The following is a 20,749-nucleotide window of genomic DNA, read 5'->3' as shown; positions in this document are numbered from 1 at the left end:
TTTATTGCTTCGTTTATTTTTTTTATATTGCATGTTCTTGAGTTACAATTTGAATTATATGAAAATGCAAATAGTGAATACAATAAAAGAACTAAAAGAAACAATAAAAGCACAATAAAAATCAGACAGCATCAAGCAATACAATTGCTACAACAAACAGAAAAATCACTTAGTGGTCCGGCAAGACCATCAGCAATTTTCAAGTGGGGGCGGGGAGAGGACTTTAGGAACCACTGAAATAGGATATTCATGTGAAAAAGAGGACAGAGCATTACACACGATGCCTACAGATATGCTTTCCTGTACACAACTATTAAAGTGCAGAGTCCTTGCCCCCACCCCTTTGTTCATCCAGTCACCCTAATCATGGTCTTGTGCAGTGCCTTTTTTCCTAGGAAAAAAAGGTGCCAGTTACAACCAGGTTCATGGCAATCTGCATGGGTGTAGCTGTGGGGGGGGTAGCTGGCCCCCCAATCAAGTAAATAAATAAAAAATACTTAACTGACCAATTGCATCACAGAGAACTCTGTCCTGCCCCCCCCCAACATAAAGCCTGCCCCCCTAAAATAAATCCTGGCTACGCCCATGGTGATCCGCCACTCTTTTCACAGGTGTATCGTGGGACCTCCCGAAATGTCCACTGTCTGATGAGCCAGCAAGCCAGCTGCCTGCCCTGTCCTGTCCCCTCACTGCGATTGAGCCACACTGTGCCTGCACCACTGTGTGTGCGTGGGACTGCAGAAGCCGCATCTACCCACCCCTGCGCTCTAGGCTTCTTTTTCCCTCCTTCCATGCCCACCTTAAGCTCTGGGCCCCACCCACTGCCACTGCCTAAAATTCAGGGGTCAGCAAACTTTTTCAGCAGGGAGCCAGTCTACTGTCCCTCAGACCGGGGGGGGGGAGGGGACAGACACAAATTCTTATGCCCCACAGATAACCCAGAAATGCATTTTGAATAAAAGCACACATTCTACTCGTGTAAAAACACACTGATTCCCGAACTGTCCGCGGGCCGGATTGAGAAAGCGATTAGGCCGGATCCGGCCTCCGGGCCTTAGTTTTCCTAACCCCTGGCCTAAATGGTGGGAAGGCAGTGTGTGAGCGTGATAGTCAGATGGCTGCACTGGGGGCGCCTCCCAAGCCCTGCTCTGTTGCAGCCATCAAAAGAAAAAATAGTGCTGGTACCAGATACTGTTGAGGACCACCTGAAAAGAAAAAGCTCTGGTCTTGTGTCATAGCTCCTCAAAACGTAATGTTCACACTTTCCCACTGTGAAGAATGGTCAAGTCATCAATCTACCTGCCTGGCCAGCAACTCATTTTAGCAGGTTCCTTTTTGAATTGAGCAAAGCTGAAGGACCAGCAAAGGGTGGCTGCATCTGGCCTAGAAGGTCACATCCCATTCCCCTATCACAGCTACCCAATGAGTCACTGAAGACAGAATGCTAAGAATCCTCTGGCTTCAACAGGTGAAGCAATTCTCCATCATGCCAGGGAGCACTTCACCGGTTACTTTTCAGTCTGTCGTGCATGAGCCCTGTTAGGAAAAATATAGGTACAATTCCCAGAGTCCCCCTGGGAAGTGGGATTGATTATTAAACCACTTTGGGAATTGTAGGTAGCTCTGTGAGGGGAATGGGGTCTCCTAATAACTCTCACCACCCTTAAGAAAACTAGTTCCCAGGATTATTTGGGGAAAGCTATGATGCGGGTGCAGGGACGTAGGAAGGGAGGGGTGATGGGGGCACTCCACCCCAGGCAGTGCGATCCCGAGGGCGCCCTGGCGGCTGCCCACCCCGCCCGCGCTGGAGACCCCGCTCCCAGAACATGTGCCCCGCCCCTACGGATGGCACACCACGCCCTCAGAACGCGCACCCCACCCCTACAGGTGGCGCATCACGCCCTCAGAATGCGTGCCAGCCCCGCCCCCAGTGCCAGAGCATGAAGCTCCGCCAGTGCGCGGGTGCCGCTAAAGGGATGTGGGGGTCACTGTGGTCTAAACTACAGAGCCTAGGGCTTGCCAAACAGAAGGTCGGCAGTTCGAATCCCCGCATTGGGGTGAGCTCCCGTTGCTCGGACCCTGCTCCTGCCAACCTAGCAGTTTGAAAGCACGTCAAAGTGCAAGTAGATAAATAGGTACTGCTCCTGTCTGTGGACAAACGCCGGCTCCCCGACCTATAGAGTGAGATGAGCGCCGCAACCCCAGAATCGTCCGCGACTGGACCTAATGGTCAGGGGTACCTTTACCTTTATTATTGTTAAACCGGTACAGTAATACTTTACATACATGTTTTGGTTATGGCCATAGTTACTCCAGATTTAACCACCTTTCATTAAGGTTATTGCTCATACCCAGGTAACTTTTTATTGGCCTCACAATCAGGGTGATAGAAAGATTGGAGTTTTATCCCATTGATCCCCATGCAGGTTGACTGCTACATAATAAGATCACACCCTTGAACTCTGCATTATGATGCCATGTTATTGTGCCATACATAGTTCTCTCCATCAGCCTGGCTGGGACCAACTGCCATTTGACTTCTCCCTTCCCAGAACTGTCTTTGCCACTGGGGCCATTATGTAACAATTTACACATTCATTTATTTATTTACTGTACTTTACTTGTTTAACCTATTGTCTTTCTGCTGGTGCCCTTCAGGTGGTCTGTCATTCAAAATAATGACATACAATCTAATAGATGGGATTCAAAAAGAAAAAGGGTCAGGAGGGAAGAGGATAATAAGCAAATTCAGGTACCAACTCTTCTTCTTACTTATTTTCCTCTTCCCATCTCTTTTATTCTAGTTCTAGTAGATTTTCGACCATTATGGCAGATCATTCATTCTGCTCTTGGCACAGTGTTTTGGGGTATTTGAAGGGGGAAATACTAAATAGCCTCCTCCTAACTTCTAATAAGATTTAGATGTCTCCACAGCATGCATTGAAACAGGATTAAAAAATGGATTTGTTTTTAAGGAGTAAATTTATTTGTGTTGATTCATGTAACGGCATACTAGTTTCAAAATCAAGGGCTGGGCCTCAAGCTTCAATGAGGTTTGAGTGCCAGATGGTGATTTCTATGATAAGTGGTTTTAAACTCCATAAAATCCCTAGACTTGGTTCAAATTAAGCCCTTCCTTCAGATTAAATCACCCAGACTATAAGGGTTCCAAGCTTTGTGAAATAGTCCCAATTTATGTATAGCACCATCTATCTCTGTACTCTGTCTCTGCACAGAGAACAAGTCCCTGCCCCTAGCAACTTACAAATAAAAAAACTGATACAGGTTAGGGAACAAAGGAGAAGAAAATGAAGGCTGTAGTTAAAATTGAAGGATTATTTCCCGCGTTTTTCATGTATTTAGGCTTAAACTCCCTAAGAAAGGAGGCCTCATCACCAAATACAGTTGGTTCTTACTTCTGAGACAGGATTGCAGATAAAAGTGGGCCTGGCGATGAAGGATCCTTCAGCGGAGGATGTTTCCTAATCTGTCCAGTGACATGATTTAGGCCAGGCATAGGCAAACTTGGCCCTTCAGATGTTTTTGGGACTACAACTCCCATCATCCCTAGCTAGCAGGACCAGTGGTCAAGGATGATGGGAGTTGTAGTCCCAAAACATCTGGAGGCCCGGATTTGCCTATGCCTGATTTCGGCACTTAATTCCGTTTTAGGGCCACTATGCTCCGAATGAGCTCCCCTCACCCACATCCAGAATAGAGAAAGGCATCCCCCCCAATTTCTTTTCTTCTCGCGCTTCATTATCAGTTGGACTTTTAACATATCATCACCCTTCTGTCGCCGGCGTCATATTATTTTTACTATTATGTATGATAGTAATGCCGTGACCCGGCTGTCGACGTCCGCTTCTGCTGTTTTGTGCGGCGAGCGGTGGCGCGAGCCTCTCAGGCGCAGATTCCCCTCAGCGAGGACAAGGCCGCGCGCCGCCGCCTTGACCTCAACCGCCACGTTTCCCCGTCCTCGCGAGGCGGAGCCGCCATAACTCGGGCCCGCCCGCCGCTCCACCCGAAGGCGGAGCTTCTCCGCTTCGGCCGCCCTCCGCTTTCTCTTGTCCTCGTAGCCGGGTTACATGGCAAGTAGCCGCGGTGGGAGCAGGGCTTCTGTCGCTGGCTCCGAGACCCTTACGCCAAGGCCCGGCGGGGGAGCCCCGAGGCTTTTTTTCTCCATGAGCCTGGGCAGCCCCGTGAGTTGCTGGTTCGGCGGCGGCGGTGGGGGGAAAGCAGCGCGGTGGGTCAGGCATGGGAGGCGGACAAGGAGGGCCGTGAGCGGCGGCGAGGCTAGGGCCGCAGTGCGAGCGGTCTCGCTCCTGCCGCCACTGCACAAAGACGCTTTGTTCTGGCGCCTCCCGCGCGCTCTGCCGGGGCCTCTGCCCGACGGGGGAAGCCCGGCCAGGCCTTCCGCAGTGCGGCGGAGCCTCCCCGGCGGCCAGCGCTCCAAGGAGGACCGGAGGGTTGGGAAGTGGAAGGGTGGGAAAGAGAGGAGCGAAACCCTCGGCCCGGTTCGTGGCGGCCCTTCCCGCCTCTGAGAAGCGCGGTGCAGGAGACGGCTTAGGGGAAAGGGCCAAAGCCCCGCCGCCTCCCATTTCCTCGCCCCAACCCCGGGACAATGGAGGCCGGCGAGGGGAGACGTGTTTCGGGGGCGGCGGGCGGTCCCGCGTGGCGGTCATTCACGCCGCCCCCACGAGGCCTTTCCGGGGCCTCTAGCAGCCCCCCGATCCCAGGCACGCGTTTGTTTTTGTTACTCGCGGGGAAGCCCCGCGGAGTTCGGCGGGACTTTCTCCCCCCCGTCCCCAGTTCCCGTGTTCTTGCCCGGGTGGCATTTAGCAGGGGCCCTTTCGCACCCGTGTCCGAGTAGACCCCCGCAAAGGGGCCGCTCTCTTCTCCTTTGATCCGTGATCATAACCCTCCAGCGTGGGTTTAACGCGCGAACGGAGCTTACTTCCGTGTAAAAAGAAAAAGCCGCATAGGGTTGCGTTGTGAAGGCTGGCGACGCTGTGCATGCTTTGCTTGGAAATGGGCGAGGCTTACTTCCGAGTAAACTCGCAGGGGGCTGCCTGGCCGACCTTTTGTTTGTTTGTTTTTAAAGTGGACAGAAAGGGGTTTTTCTAAGCACCACGAGGGCGGATCAGTGACGCGTTCGCGGATTTCTTCATATCTGGAGTGGAAAGGATGCGTTAGGCGGGTGTCGCCTGACGTGGAAGTCTCTGTTGCGAAACAATATTTTCTACCCAAAAGGGGCCTGTCTCCGTCTGCTCTTTTCCCCTTCCCCCGGTAGCCACCAGACACTGCGGCACTTGCGGCTTCCCTCTCGCCTTTAGGACACCATACATTTCCCGGCCTCCGTTCTCTTGCGATGCGCCTTTAAAAGCAACTGCTGCAGTGTTTCTTTTCATCCAGAGGAACTAGAGAATACGACTGCCCCATTTCCCTTTTTTTCTTGCCTCCTCTATTTAAAAACTGCCCCAGGAAAGCAGCAACTTGTGGTGTGAAAAGCCAGTTGCGTTATAATAAGGACAGAGGTTTTAAGGGGGGCCCTCCTCCCCCCCTTCACCTCCTTTGCCTTTGTGGCAACTGAGACACATCTGAAGATAGATTTTACTGTGACAGTGACATCCAAGACCTAGTTTAAAGTACCAGGCCCACCCAACTAGTAGAGGGTTTAATAATAGTTGTGTGTATCATTGACATGGAGGAGGAAAATATCCATTGTGGCAAAGAGGCTGTGGCAGAAGGATTGTTAGGAGACAAAATAATTGCAGGCAAGTGAACTTTTTTGCTAGTGGTTTTCCAGGATTGCTACATGCAGGAGCTGTTCTGGTTCTCTGTCTCTTATTGGGAGGGCCCAGGATCACTTTACAGTTTGTGTGGTTCTTCAGTCAGAAGGAGCCCAGTATATATCTTTTCTCTAGAAAGCACATAGACAGAGGCATGAGAGTAGGTCTTACTGAGCTCTATTGGAAGTCTCTTTTTGAAGAAAATTATTTTCTTTAATTTACAAGTTACTACAGGATACCGTTATGCATTTTTACTCAGAAGTATGCCCCAGCAATGGAACTTGGAAGCATGCACAAAGGATTGTAGGCTAAATGAAAGAAAATGAGCCTGCATTGGGCCATACCAGAATAACTCTCAGAATTAATCCCAGAATAACTATCGAAACTTCATGATGATGATGCTGAAGGCAGTTTGGGGTGGCTAAAATCACTTGCCTTTAATCCAGGTTAATTACTTAATTATTTTCTAGCATAGAAAATGAAAAGGTAGTGGGGTTATATCAACATTCAAGCCAGAAGTATCAGTTTCTATTATGTGCTGCCATCTACTTTTTGTGAACTGTCTTATTTGCTGGTTGGCAGGGGTCTTTCCCCTCAGCAGTTCATTCTTGGGGGGGGGAAATAACTTTGGGAAGCAAATCAAGACAAGGATTAAACGGTATACAATTTTTAAAGGAGTGGTTTATTTAATGATGTGAATTACTGATCCCTTGTTTCTGGTGAGAAAGCGCTGTGTCTTCATATATTCATTTTGAGCATATGTAAGTTAACAATATCCTGGCCTTCAGAATGTGTGAAGACTTGGTGGGAGGTTTGAGGAAAAAGAGCTGCAGTTTCATGAGTTCTTATGATGACTCACTCCCTACAGTGTGCAACGTGGCTGAGATAAAAAAGAATCCATACGCACTTGTATAGTTACATATATGGAGATTGGACTTCTATCCCCTTGTATAACAGCTTTCTTTTAACACTTGCATATTCTTCCTGTAATAAAAATAGGAGTTGCTATTATGACCTGATCATCTAGTGAGTTGTGTAGCTGTCATTACAAAATGCTAGCCTTACTAGGAGCTCTTATTGTGAAAATGACAAAAAAAAAATAGTGTAATGCACAATGGTGATCAGTGGAATGCAATATTCTTTGTAAAGGTAGGCTAAAATATTCTTTTTTAACATGTATCTGTTTGAAAGGGTTATGTTGCCAACAGTATTGAGGTAGCAGTCTTCGTGCATGTGTTGCCACTAACAGAATATCTATATTCAGAACCTAAGTAATTGTACCTTATTTTCTATGTAACTCATAGTTCTCTGGTAAACTGAGAACACTGTTGTGGGGTTGGTAGTTGGGTTCTGCACAATATTCCTATTATTATTTTTAAAAAGCCCAGCTAAGTAATTTTTGCTCCTTGAATACAATAAGGTAGAATTACAGTGATCGGCAAGGGGGGGGGGTTCACCTGACTTTTCTTTCTTAATCAAGGCATCATCGTAAAATTATTTTTCCTTCAGCACTTGTTGCACTACATATGTTTTGTTGAGGGCCAGCTAGATGTGGAATAGAAGATTCTAATTCTTGGCTTGGTGATAAAACTTTCTGGGTGACCCTTAAGCAAGTTAGTTTTTTAGCCTATTGTGCCTCTAAAGGTTATTGTAGGTGTAAATGAGGTGAAAATGGTAAAGCCCTACAGAAATGATTAATACTCTAACTTCCAGTAGAGTACTTTCCCCTCCCCTGTCATTTCAAGGAAGGCAGCTGTGACTGATCCTAAAACTTAGGACTGATACTGATGTGTCATAATAAGCTCTTGGCAATTTTGAATATTTGCATGTGGAAGATCCAGAAAGCTACTTTGAATATTTCATCATCATCATCATTATTGGTACTAATCATATGACTGGGCAGAAAAGTGTACTTAATGAGTTAATTTTAATGGCATCCTTTTTTGTTTGAAGCATGCAACTGTGACTCAGAAGTGCCATTTTGATTTTATGCCCTGTGGTCTTCTGACAAAGCACCTGTTCTGTATTTAATAGTTTAAATTTCAGCCATGACTTGAAAGATGACAAGCTCTAAGATTGTAGCCATAACTGCTTAACTGCTATGGGAAGCTAGGTGAAAAGCTGCAGAAAAGCTGAGAGCTGAAGCCTTTAAGTTGTCACAAGCCTAATCAAATGAATCATGGGCTCCTTTGGTTTTTCTGTTGGATTCTGCAACGGAAACAGGAATCAAGTTGTTTGTAAGCTAAGGACATGTTTCATCTTTATTATGAAAAAATTGTAGCAAATATTACCTTTCCTTCCAACACTGAGTGATCAGTTTTACTCTCGGTGATAGTTTGAACAAATTCTCATGCTAGAAGCTACAAACTGTTGAGAGACTGTTTCTCTTCTGTTGCCAAAAACAGTTTCAGCATTTCACTCTTGAGATAATTAAACATTTCTTTAAGTCTGCTATCCTCAGATGTATTTCTTCAAAGTAATTTTGTGGGCCTCAAATGGATGTGAGTGAGAGCATTTCAAAATATATTCTTTGAGGACTGTAGCTGGATGCAAAAACTGGACATAAAGAGAAATAGGCACCTACTTGATAACACTGAAACACAATTTAGAGATTTCCAAAATAATGTCATTTCTGTATAAAGTGATTTCATCAAGCTAGGCTGTGAGAAGCTGTGTATGTAACCTGATAGGTTGATATACCTTAAAGTAGGGGCAGCCAGCCCCATCAGCTGCTTACTGCCTCTAAGAGGTTGCTGTGGTCCCTCACATTAGTCACTTTAAAAAAAAGATCTTTAAAACTGGTACTTTTGGTGTCCCACTGTGATGTCACAATGCCAGAAAAACTTTGTGTCCCCACTTTTTTTTTTAAAAAAAAAAATGTTAACCAGAGGTGCCTGTTCTGTGCATGCGTGTGGCGCAGTAGAGAGCACTTCTGTGCATGCATGTGTGGCGAAACCCAGAAAAATACTTCCGGATTTGCAGCGTGTGTATCCCAAAGGATACATAACGAGAGGTGCACGTAAGTAGAGGTACCACTGTAGTTGAATATCAACTTGCTTGTACAGAAGAAATTTGAGAACTTTCCCAACTAAGAGCCTCTCTTTACTGTGTGTGGGGTGGAGAGTACTTGATGAGCCAGAAGCAACTTGTTCATATGGAGATGAGCCTTGCTTCTGGTTTCTCCAGTAGATCAAAAGATTCGTAATGCCTAGTTCTGCCCCTGTGTTTTACATTCTGGTGCACAGAGTGCACTGTTAAACACACTTTGTTTGAAAAGCATGTATGATTTTGGAGTGCTGATATATGGCTTTTCTTTTTCTTTCTTTTCTCTTCAGGTTTTCACAGAAGAAGATGGATGGTAGCTTTGATTGTGATTGTGGTGAGCTGGAGCCACCTGATCATTAACTAACAGCCTCTTTTGTAAGCTGCCTCTTCCTTGACAAACTAAACTAAACGAAAGAAAAAAAGAAGAGGAGAGAAAAGTGCTTATTTAACACCATAGAATGAAGCTGCTCAGGACCAGTCCAACACTGAATGTATCTGCACTGTGAGGAGGATGTTAATAGAAGCCTATTACGTGCATATTTATTCACATTTTCGTTAAATGCAGTTTAGCACAGTAGAGTGGAGTCCATAGTATGTCACTTCATTCCGTTTGATTTCCTTGTATTTCCTTTTAATGTCTGCGAATATGCTGCACCTTCCTTGAACTATGAATGCTGCAACCTCTCTATCTTTGCCCAGCTTGATTTTTAGAGTGCATAAGTTCTAATTATAACGGGGATACAACAGGCCTGACTGGCTAACAATGCAATGAGAGTGTCAGAAAAGTATTGTGCATTCAACCTGAAGTTTTTCTTCTCCTTTTCTGCAAGACCCTTCATATACCAGTGGAAGCATCTGTACATGTTTGCAGAAGCTTAGTAGTTTTAAAAGGAAAAACAACACAAAAGAATTTCAACATAATGGCAGAGAAGTTTGAAAGCCTAATGAACATTCATGGTTTCGATGTAGGTTCTCGGTATATGGACTTGAAACCTCTGGGCTGTGGTGGCAATGGCTTAGTTTTTTCTGCTGTCGATAATGACTGTGACAAACGAGTGGCTATCAAGAAAATTGTCCTTACAGATCCTCAGAGCGTTAAACATGCTCTGCGTGAGATCAAAATTATTAGAAGACTTGACCATGATAACATTGTCAAGGTGTTTGAAATCCTTGGTCCCAACGGAAGTCAACTGACAGATGATGTAGGCTCTCTTACAGAACTGAACTGTGTTTACATTGTACAAGAATACATGGAGACAGACCTGGCTAACCTGCTGGAGCAGGGGCCCTTACTGGAAGAACATGCCAGACTCTTCATGTACCAGCTGCTACGTGGGCTCAAATATATTCACTCTGCAAATGTTCTGCACAGAGATCTCAAGCCAGCTAACCTGTTCATTAATACTGAAGATTTGGTGCTGAAAATTGGTGACTTTGGCCTTGCACGGATCATGGATCCTCATTATTCTCACAAGGTATGTAAAGATGGACAATACAATACAGACATAAAATAAGAAACAAAAGATCCATAAGAATAAAACCACAGTAAAAGCCAGCAACACTTTGGTGGTGCCAAAGATCTACAAATTTCCTACAAAGGAGATGCTTGGTGATGTTTACAAAGGGCTTTCAAACCTCTCCATGCTGCTCTTTGACCTTCCAGAGTTGAGAGGTGAAAATGAAATCACCCCAAATAAGTTGCCCTGAGCTTCTTGGAGGAAGGGCAGGCTACAAATGTGATAAATCAAATGCAAGTAAAATTTCTTTTTTCTGTAGGGCCATCTTTCCGAAGGATTGGTTACTAAATGGTACAGATCACCTCGCCTCTTGCTATCACCCAACAACTATACTAAAGCCATTGATATGTGGGCTGCAGGTTGCATCTTTGCTGAAATGCTCACAGGGAAAACTCTCTTTGCAGGTTGGTGGAGAAGGATGGGTGCAAACCTGTCATCTTAAGTATAAGACCTCTGTGCGTTATATTGATGTAGCCAGTAAAACTTCAGTTTGGAAAAGCAAAGAGCTTATTGGAATGAAAGTGGCCAATGCTTTTAATCCATTCGTGAATGTTAGTGCCTAGAGGTGTGACATATTAACAGTTGTTTTGAAATCCATAGCAAATCAAATTTGTCTTGGACATTTTAATAGCAAATAATTATATATCAAGATGACCAATAGGTTAGTTGGTACCTGTTCGATACTACAGATTGAGAAATGTACAGAATATGATGCAGATCTTTTTTATGATTTCATGTATTGTTTCAATTAATGACTGACAAGGAAATGTTGGAAAGGAATGGGGTGTTACAGTGTGGTGTTTCTGTTTGCTTTGGGGGCATTTTATTTTGGAAAAGGATAACTCACCACTAAGGTAGAGGAACCTGTTTTTAAGTCAAGAGTTGAACCTAATGGCCAACTAGAGTCTGTAACTAATTAATGATCTTGCCCACCTACTTAAGCCCCCCCCCTCAAATGTTTGTTGTACTGCTTCTATACTTGGTATTTTTCTATGCCTGTGATGTGTGGGGGTACTGCTACTTTGACTACCTAACTAAACTACACTCTCCCTCTGAAGCCTGGATTTATTACATAGAGGGAACGATTATGGCATAAGGAATTTCTTAGCTGTGTTGATGAATAAACGGGTTCCTGGAACAGGACTGATGTGCTTTTTGCCTTAACATTTAGGTGCCCATGAACTTGAACAGATGCAGCTGATTTTAGAATCAATTCCTGTTGTGCATGAGGAAGATCGTCAGGAACTTCTTAGTGTAATCCCAGTTTACATTAAAAATGACATGACTGAGCCACACAAACCCTTAACTCAGCTCCTCCCAGGCATTAGCCCTGAAGGTAATTTGGCTTCTTCTTTCCTCTCCCCCGCCCCCCGCTTCTTTTTGTCATCAGAGAGCTGGTTTGGCAAGAGCAGCATCTACATTTAAGGCTGTTCGTGCATGCCATGAACACTGCCTTCCACATATGTTGGGGGCAAGACAAGCTCAGGTGTATTGTGTATTGCGTTGCTTTTGTGTGTGTCTTATTATACCAGTTCCTGAGTCCTCTTGGGAAAGGGTTGTGTTCTGTGGGAATATCATTTTTCCCCTTGAGCTGTCTGATTTGCTGAGTTAAACAGAAATTCAGTATTCTGTGGAGAATTGGACCAGGCAGTTCAAGGCTGAGAGCTCAGTCCCCTAGTGAATTGAACCTAACTTCCACACCAGAACTGTGCGCTGGTTGGGAAAAAATGTAGGTAGTAGAAACCGCTGGTGGCTGTTACTGAGGACACTATGTATTTTGTCCAAACAAGTCCACAAAAGTGCATAACCTTAGGAAGCTTTTCTTGCATTCCCTCATGGGGAAGTACTAGTGATTTGTGCCCTAAAAAGAGACAAAAGAGCTGTCCTTTATAAAGTTTTCCTATGTAGCTGCTAGGATGTAACTCTTTGTTCCCATACTGAACCAGGTGCAAGTAACTACAGTATTTACAAGCCTGGCATATTTACATCCACCCCACTTATTTCTGTTGTCTCTATCAGATTCATTGCTTCTTGTAGAAGTGAGCTAAAAACACTACAATGCTTTCTTTGCGCAATCGTACAAATCATATAGTCTGCTACAAGCAGAGAAGTGGAGCAAATGACGTTCCACAATGAGGGAAAGGCAGCAAAAAAATGAATAAAAATCCCCGCTTCTGCATGGTAAAGGTAAAGGGACCCCTGACCATTAGGTCCAGTCGTGACCAACTCTGGGGTTGCGCGCTCATCTCGCATTATTGGCCGAGGGAGCCGGCGTACAGCTTCCAGATCATGTGGCCAGCATGACAAAGCCGCTTCTGGCAAACCAGAGCAGCACATGGAAACGCCGTTTACCTTCCCGCTGTAGCGGTTCCTATTTGTCTACTTGCACTTTGATGTGCTTTCGAACTGCTAGGTTGGCAGGAGCTGGGACCAAGCAACGGGAGCTCACCCCGTCACAGGGATTCAAACCGCTGACCTTCTGATCAGCAAGCCCTAGGCTCAGTGGTTTAACCACAGCGCCACACTCTAATCATTTTTTTCTGGCTACTAAATATTTAGTTCTAGTGCTCAGAAAATTGAAATAATTAAGACCTGTCCACAAATAATGTAAGCATTGTTTTTGCATTTCATACTTTATCTTACTAGAGAATGATTAAAAAACAAACAAACAGCCAACTATTCATTTTGCCCTCTTTAGCACTGGACTTCCTGGAACAAATACTGACGTTTAGTCCCATGGATCGATTGACAGCAGAAGACGCTTTGTCCCATCCTTATATGAGTATTTACTCCTTTCCAACTGATGAGCCCATTTCAAGCCATCCTTTCCACATTGAGGACGAGGTGGATGATATTCTGCTCATGGACGAAAGTCACAGCCAGATCTATAATTGGGAAAGGTAAACAGCCTCAAAATCATTCTGTTTGCATGTTGCGACTGTGCCTGAAACACCAGCTGATTTTTCTTTTAACAGTGATGGAATGCTGTGTGGTGGGAGAAGCATTTCCATGAGGAGGAGGAGGAAAGGGATCTTGGAGCATAAATTCTTCTCATCCCTCCCCATAAATTAGATTAGAATTTTCTCCATTCTAATTATTATTATAATTAATTGCTACCAGTTGCATGCTGTCCCAAACCACCTACCCCATTAGCTTCAGCTGACCAGCTAAGGGAATAAAAGTCCATGTGTACTGGATGTTCTGTAGCTAGTTCTGCAACAGAATGATGAGCAGCATCTTGTACATTCCAATGCTAAATATGTATTGGGAAAATAATGTGACTTTCCAGAATAGTGGCATCTTTGTTAATGTACTTCCCCAAATACGTTGACTTCCATTTTATAACCAAGATGGGGAAGAAACCCTGCTATGAGCAATTAGTAAAATTAAAATTGTACTCACTGAAGCATCACAAATTCGTTATCATAAGAGTTTGCACTTTATATCTGATTGATGACACCAGCCGATATTTGGAACTGGTATCTAAATGTGTAATTTTGAAACAGTTCTCAAACTGTTTTCAGTTTCAAGTTAAAGCTAAATGCAGTTTAGTTAAAACAAAAAACCATTTTTTGAGATGATTGTTGGGAGTCCAGGTTCCTCTTCTCCCTTGTGCTAAGAAATCTGCAACTGAAAGAGGACACTGAAATGTTCACATCACCTTAAATGAAGATGCAGTCCTTTTGCAAATTGTATGCTAAGGAATGAGTTGCGTCACTGAGAAAAACTTCAAAATTAAAGCTCTCTGAAGAGTGTGTGGGAAGTTGCCAGTTGACTTGCCATACCATTGAGTCTAAAATGAGTAGCTATTCATAGTTTTCATTGCTGTTAATCTGTCTTGACACTTCTGCACTATGTAAGCAAATGCATGCCTGTTATTTACTAACATAAGCCGTTAATATTACAGATATCATGACAGTCAGTTTTCAGACCATGACTGGCCTAGTCATAACAATTTTGAAGCTGATGAAGTTCAGCGTGATCCAAAGGCTCTTTCTGATGGGACTGATGAGGAAGAAGTACAAGTAGATCCTCGCAAATATTTGGATGGCGATCGTGAAAAGTATCTAGAGGATCCAGCGTTTGATACCCACTTTTCCACTGAGCCTTGCTGGCAGTATCCAGATCATCATGAAAACAAGTACTGTGATCTGGAATGTAGCCACACTTGTAATTACAAAATGAGGTCCTCTTCATACCTAGATAATTTGGTCTGGAGAGAGAGTGAAGTGAACCATTACTATGAGCCCAAGCTTATCATAGATCTTTCCAACTGGAAGGAGCAGAGCAAAGAGAAGTCAGATAAAAAAGGCAAGTCAAAATGTGAAAGGAATGGATTGGTGAAAGCTCAGATAGCTCTTGAGGAAGCCTCACAGCTTGCAGAAAAAGAGAAGGAGAAGAATCAAGGGTTTGATTTTGATTCATTTATTGCAGGAACTATTCAGCTTAGTTTGCAGCATGAGTCAACTGATATTGACAAATTAAATGACTTGAATAGCTCAGTGTCCCACCTAGAGTTGAAAGGCATATCCAAGTCAGTAAGCAGAGAGAAGCAGGAGAAAGGAATGGCCAACTTGGCCCAATTGGAAGCTCTTTACCAAAATTCATGGGATGGGCAGCTTGTAAATGGCGGGGAGGAATGTTTCCTCATAGACCAGTTTTGTTGCGAAGTCAGAAAGGATGAGCAGATTGAGAAGGAGAATCCATACACCAGTTACCTGGACAGGTTTTTTAGCAAGATGGAAGATGCTGAAATGCTAGAAACTGAGCCAGTAGAAGATGGGAAGCTTGGGGACAAAGAAAGAGAGGGGAGCTTTTTAAGCAATAGTGGGGAATTTCTGTTTAACAAGCACCTTGAAGCGATAGGTATTCCTCAGTTTCACAGCCCCGTTGGGTCACCACTTAAATCCATACAGGCCACGCTAACGCCATCTGCTATGAAAACATCTCCTCAGATTCCCCACAAAACATACAGCAGCATTCTGAAACACCTAAACTAAACGGCAGACATTTCTTTTTGTATTCATGAAATGTGTGTTCTTTTTTATTGTAAGTAATTTTTTTACTTGAAATCAGATAATGTTTGGTATGAATTTCCTTAGTTTTCTGTTTACCATTGTTTTTACAATCCAGAATTACTTTATTTACATGACAATTCTTTTTTTAAAAACTGGCATGTCATTTGCACACAAAAGTAAAGAACAGAGCAGAACAATGCACATTGCAGGAGGAAACAAGAAAATGCACTAAACCAAGTAGAAACACTCTTTAGTTTAAACAGTTCATGCTTTGCAGAGGAAAAATAAGAATCTTGCCTTGAAAATTACACAGTGAGACTATACATATTTGCATGAAAATATCTATTTTTCCCTGAAACATTTTCATTCATACGTATTTTAGAATTTTTCATACTGTACACATTTCTTAGACACATGATACCAGCAGCAACTGAAAAATAAATGCAGAATTTGGTACGCATGTGTTATCTACCTCAAGGTAACAGCAGTATGTGGCAAAACATTAACCACCCATAGTGCTTTCCATAATGCACTTCTATTTAGCCAGCATTATTGTAGTAGGTGGTATGGAGAAATCATTCAATATTTATAAATATTCTGGTATGCCTTCTTTATAGTGGAAATGTTAATATGCAGCGTTTTATTTATTTTAGCAAATTATATTTTCTGTCATGATAGAAAGTTAAAAAAATGAACTTGCTTTACAGATAAAGTTCTTGTTAGCACTGTGGTTTATTGCCTACATAGCTGAAATATAGATGAAATAACACCCCCTTATTCTGAGGTGATCCATATGAGTTTTTAAAGAGATTTCACTTCAAGTAAGGCACTCACTGTGTATAGGAATTTGCAATTTGGAGGTGCTTGATCTCTCTCTCTACAAAGAAATTAGGAATTGTTTTATTATAAAATGCTCCTAGAAGTCTTAATTGTGTTAATTTTTTAAAAACAATTTTTGTAATGTTAGTTGTGTGCATGGAAGCAATTAAGGTACAACATTACTGTAGGTTGAAAGTTCTATATGGCCAGACATTTTGTTTTTACTGTATGTTTTTACTGAATGATGCCCTTTTGTCTCATCCCCAAAGCAAGCATGAGTATAATTAGGTTAAATGTAGCATGTAGCATCTCGGTCTTCTGACAGTTTGTTTTGCCTTCTGGGTTTTTGTTGTTTTTGTTTTTGGGAAACTATGTATCATTGGCACCCCTGTTTTAAAGAGAAACAAATAAAAACATGGCCAGCAAAAAAATTTTCTTTTGTCTTGACATGGGAGTGCTTCAGATAGCCTTGAGTAATTGCAAGACATGAGCATTAATCAGTTTCAAGCTTGTTCCCAGTTCTAGGAAATGACACTTGTGGCGGGGTAAGGAATTAAAATGGAAACATTTTCCCCTTGTCTGTGCTGTTTTTCATACAAAGCATTTTAGGCAAAGCATGCCATTTGCAGCATTGTCTGAAGGAGGAGAAAGGCCTGACCTTTCTACCTGTGACTCTTTCATTCTAATCTTAAACCCCCAAAAATGACTGTATATTCAAAATTGTGATAGCTATATAATGCGTAGCCACCTGCATTGCGAAAGCAAAATAATTGGAGACTTGTTTCATACAAGTAAAAAGTTATCCATCTTGCCATTATTTTATTCAACATGCTTGTGAAGTTGCATGGATTTTGCTCCAAAGCATCGGTGCAGGGAGGCGGTGTCCTCCTTTTACAGCTACTGTACAGTATAATGAAACAGATTGATTGAAGGTACAGTGTTGTAAAACCTGTTAACAGTTCCCTAAGGTATTTATGTAATGATTTTCCTTTCTAGTTTGTGTCTGATCAAGATGTTAGTAAAAGCAGATGATTTCTTAATATATATATTTTTGGGGTCCGTGCTAATACTATATTTACTGATTCATCCCAGTTAATGCTAAAGTGCTTGGCCCATGCCATGAGAATGCATGTGATATATTATTGGCTTTGGTGTGTGAAGTGTGCTGTTTCCTAGTCCTCAACATAAGTAGTAATCAGAAACCACTGGAGTCTGTTTCCCAGTTCTGCTTGGCATCTGACCAGAAGCTTACATTTTAATAATTCTGAGCATGAGAAGAATGTGTGAGAATATTCTTCAGCAAGGTTAGGAACAGTAGGCTTTTAGCCATTTCACACAGTTCCTCTTCTGGTCACTGAAGAGTACATTTTTATGAAGCAACGTTACTTGGACCTTTGTCACAATGCTGTTTGGGGACACAGCATACCACATCTAGAAACACAAGATACAGTTTAAGTGCCCTGGTAAACCAAAATCCATCCCAAGGGTGTGGTCAGAAAACTACTGGTTTGGCTGACTGCCTGTGGCAAATGAGCTAAATACCCTGTGTATTGCACCCCTAGCAATAACTTCTTTTCAGCACTATTCCCACAGCAGCATAGCATGCTCACTTTCTCCATTCTAATTTACTAAGACTTACGTTTTGCCTGCAAAAGATGGCTGAAGTTTCCACCAGTCTTCCTTTCCAGTGATCGGAGGAAAAAGTCCTTTATACAAACCTTTAAAGCAACTTTAATGTTACACCATTTCTGAAAGGTTGATTGTGTGTTTGCCAGGTCTTCACTCTGGTGTAATGATAACAGCCTTAGTATAAACCCTCCCGCTCCCCAAAGTGAAAGATAAACTTGAGAATCATTTTAGAGCAAGGCTACTCTTAGAACTTGCGTAACAGAATGTATCCATTACAAAACAGATACTGACCTTTCTATCTCTTGGCGCTGTTGAGACAAGGAACTTTAGAACAAAGTAACTAACATGCTTAAATGTCCATGGAAACACAATATTCTTGATGCAATGAATGCCATGCAATCAATATGGCTCCTGATAGGAAATCCTTATTTTTGTCTTTGTTTTAGAAACAGGACCAGTAATGGTAAAAGCCACCTATGGTGTGCCATGAAGTGTGCAGTTTCCCCACAAACTTGCAGTTCTCTCACACCACTTTTCGGATCTTCTGACATCAAGACCTGAATGTGCACAATTTGGTAGCCCAAGAGTTAACAAGGGCATCAAACATAAACATAAATTTTCATGTAGCAAAACAGAATTGAGATATTAATTAAATAGAACACTTAACTGCTAATTTTCAAAGTGTTCTAATTCTATTCCTAAAAGCACACATTAAAACTAGGATGCATGCAGTAAGAATTGGGACAAGAAGTTGGAGAGGATTTGTTTTTTCAGTGGATGGTTATAAATATAAAGATATTGGGTAAGAAAGAGAGGGCAACAGCCAAGGGAAAGAATTGATCATCCCAAGACAGAAGGAGCTGATAACACTTGAAAGCAGAAGAGGAAATTGGGATTGGCGAGAGAGGGGGATAAAGATTGGCTGAGCCTTAGGGGGACCAGAATTAAGAATAAAGGGCAAAGGGGCAAAAGGGACCAAGCGATAAATGATAAGGTGCCTGGGAATGTGGGGTGAGCTGTTTTCCGGGCTTCAGTCAAAAAGCAGGATGCAAATCCAGTAGACACATAAAATGCATTATAATAATTTTTTAAAAAAAACAGCAACACACTAATCTCTAAAGGCAGCTATCTTTTTTTAAAAAAATAAAAAGCCTCTTCCAATATGAACTAGTCTGAAAAATCCCTGTCATGTGCTTGACAGCACCAAAGAATTGCTTCAACTGTGTTTCCTTTGCACTTCACTAATTATAGTTTTGGTGTGACCAAAATCATATGAAAAGACTAACAGATTTATTATGACTCACGTGTTGATTTAGGCAAAGATTTACGCAGGGTGTGCTTTTGCAAACTGGTACGGCAGCATTTTCAGAAATAATTCGGAAGCATATGGGTTTGTTTGCTTAAGTTTGGCTGGCGGTCTGTCGCTCTCATTCAGTGACGGTTTGAGTGTCTTATTTATTGCGTCATGATTTCCTCTGTGCTGTTTGCACAGAGGCAATCAAAATGAGGCAAAAGTCTTCTGCCGAATTTGCATTTTGGTCAACCACCCAAGGGAGAGGAGGAGGCTGAGTGGATGGAAGGGAAAGAGCTGGCAAGCAGGCTCAAATCTAGGAGGAACTGTCTCCACTGTGTCAACAAGGGTTTTTTGGGGGGTGGGGTGGGGTCTTTTATTATGTTTAAAACCCATCTTCTCTCCCCACATTAGCTCCCAAAGCACTTAATATGGGGCGAGGAACCTATTTCACCCAGAGGGCCACATTCCCTTCTGGAATGCCAGTGGTGGGTGGAGTCAGAGTCAAAAGTGGGTGGAGCAATTAATGTAAATTTTACCTTTGTACAGTAGGCTAGTTTCTGCACTCTCTCACACACACCCCTCTATCTTCCATCCAGGTAAGTAAAAAGCACTATCAGAGTTCAGGCAAAAAATACTCAAAGGGGGTGCAAATCGTAGCTGGTGGAGAGTGTGGCTTGGGAGGTTTGTGACCTGAGGGAAGTTCCAAAGGCCTCTGGAGGAGCTTCATTAACTGAGAACCTCGAAATTTTGGATCCCTTCCAAGCCGGCTGTTCCAGTCAAACATGCTACATTTGCTTGCCTCCATTGCTTATTTTTTTGTGTTAAAACCATTTATTTTGAATATCAGCTACCCAGTTTGGAGGCGCTAAAAATGTGGGGTTTGTACTACAAAGCCCTGCAGAAGTTTTAGCACTGGTTTGGAGGGGATCCAAAGTTTTTGGTGCTGCCTTGGAGGGCTGTGTTGGGCCCCTAGGCCTGAGGTTCCGCAACCCCTGATCTAATGAAAGTCCACACTGGCGTACACTATAAGGAGAGATATGCTGATGTGGTAATGGGCATTTTGTGGTACAGCTGAGCTTCCAAGGCTGGGCTTTGGTTTTTTACAAGGCTCACTTGTATGTTTGGACTGTATGTGTTACCCTGCCACTGAGTCGCTGCAGTCAGCTCTTGCAGGGCTCAAATTAAGGGGGGGGGGGAGAGATGCTGGCTCAAAGGACATTGGTTCCAGGTAGCCTTGAGCTGCGGTGTAGGTGAGTTCATAATCTGCTCATCAGTCCTGAACTCTGGTTCACTTCCATTGCTTGGCTAAGACCACAGGGAATCAGGAGATCATGCCGTGATGAAACCTGTTGCATTTGGAAGAGCAGTCGATCCTGAAAAGCGAATGAAGAGACAGTAGCCTGCAGCAGAGAGGTGAAAGATAACAGCCTTGGGGGGCATTGGCCTGTAACCGATGCGTCAAGTTTCAAAACAGGGTCAGGGACAACTCCAGGATATAATTGTACCAAGCGCACAACCATCATTGTCTTTTAAAAAGGAGAAAGAAAAGGTCGAGATGTAAATGAATTTTTTTATTATAATAAATGATAAAAAAGGTAAAGAACCCCTAGACGGTTAAGTCCAGTCAAAGGTGAA

At 43.1% G+C, this 20,749-nt stretch overlaps 1 protein-coding gene across 3 annotated transcripts in view; it reads left to right on the top strand.

Moving 5' to 3' along the window:
- The window catches only part of MAPK6 (mitogen-activated protein kinase 6), a 32,954-nt gene extending 16,332 nt beyond the window's left edge, over positions 1-16,622 (top strand). Inside the window, exons 1-6 of one of the 3 annotated variants that reach the window (XM_035130678.3) lie at positions 4,087-4,202; positions 9,128-10,312; positions 10,614-10,758; positions 11,526-11,690; positions 13,053-13,254; positions 14,262-16,622. In XM_035130678.3, the coding sequence (XP_034986569.1) occupies positions 9,758-10,312; positions 10,614-10,758; positions 11,526-11,690; positions 13,053-13,254; positions 14,262-15,354 (2,160 nt within the window). In that variant the 5' untranslated portion in view covers positions 4,087-4,202; positions 9,128-9,757 and the 3' untranslated portion in view covers positions 15,355-16,622. Of the gene's footprint in view, positions 1-4,086; positions 5,778-9,127; positions 10,313-10,613; positions 10,759-11,525; positions 11,691-13,052; positions 13,255-14,261 lie in introns of those variants that run through there. The other 2 variants (XM_088656786.1, XM_035130677.3) reach the window with 2 other exon arrangements.
- The last annotated feature ends 4,127 nt before the right edge of the window (positions 16,623-20,749 follow it).

This window comes from Zootoca vivipara, chromosome 13 (genome assembly GCF_965207765.1).
Source record: "Zootoca vivipara chromosome 13, rZooViv2.hap1.1, whole genome shotgun sequence".
NCBI classification, from domain to species: Eukaryota; Metazoa; Chordata; class Lepidosauria; order Squamata; family Lacertidae; genus Zootoca; species Zootoca vivipara.
This window is presented reverse-complemented; position numbering and strand designations above follow the sequence as displayed.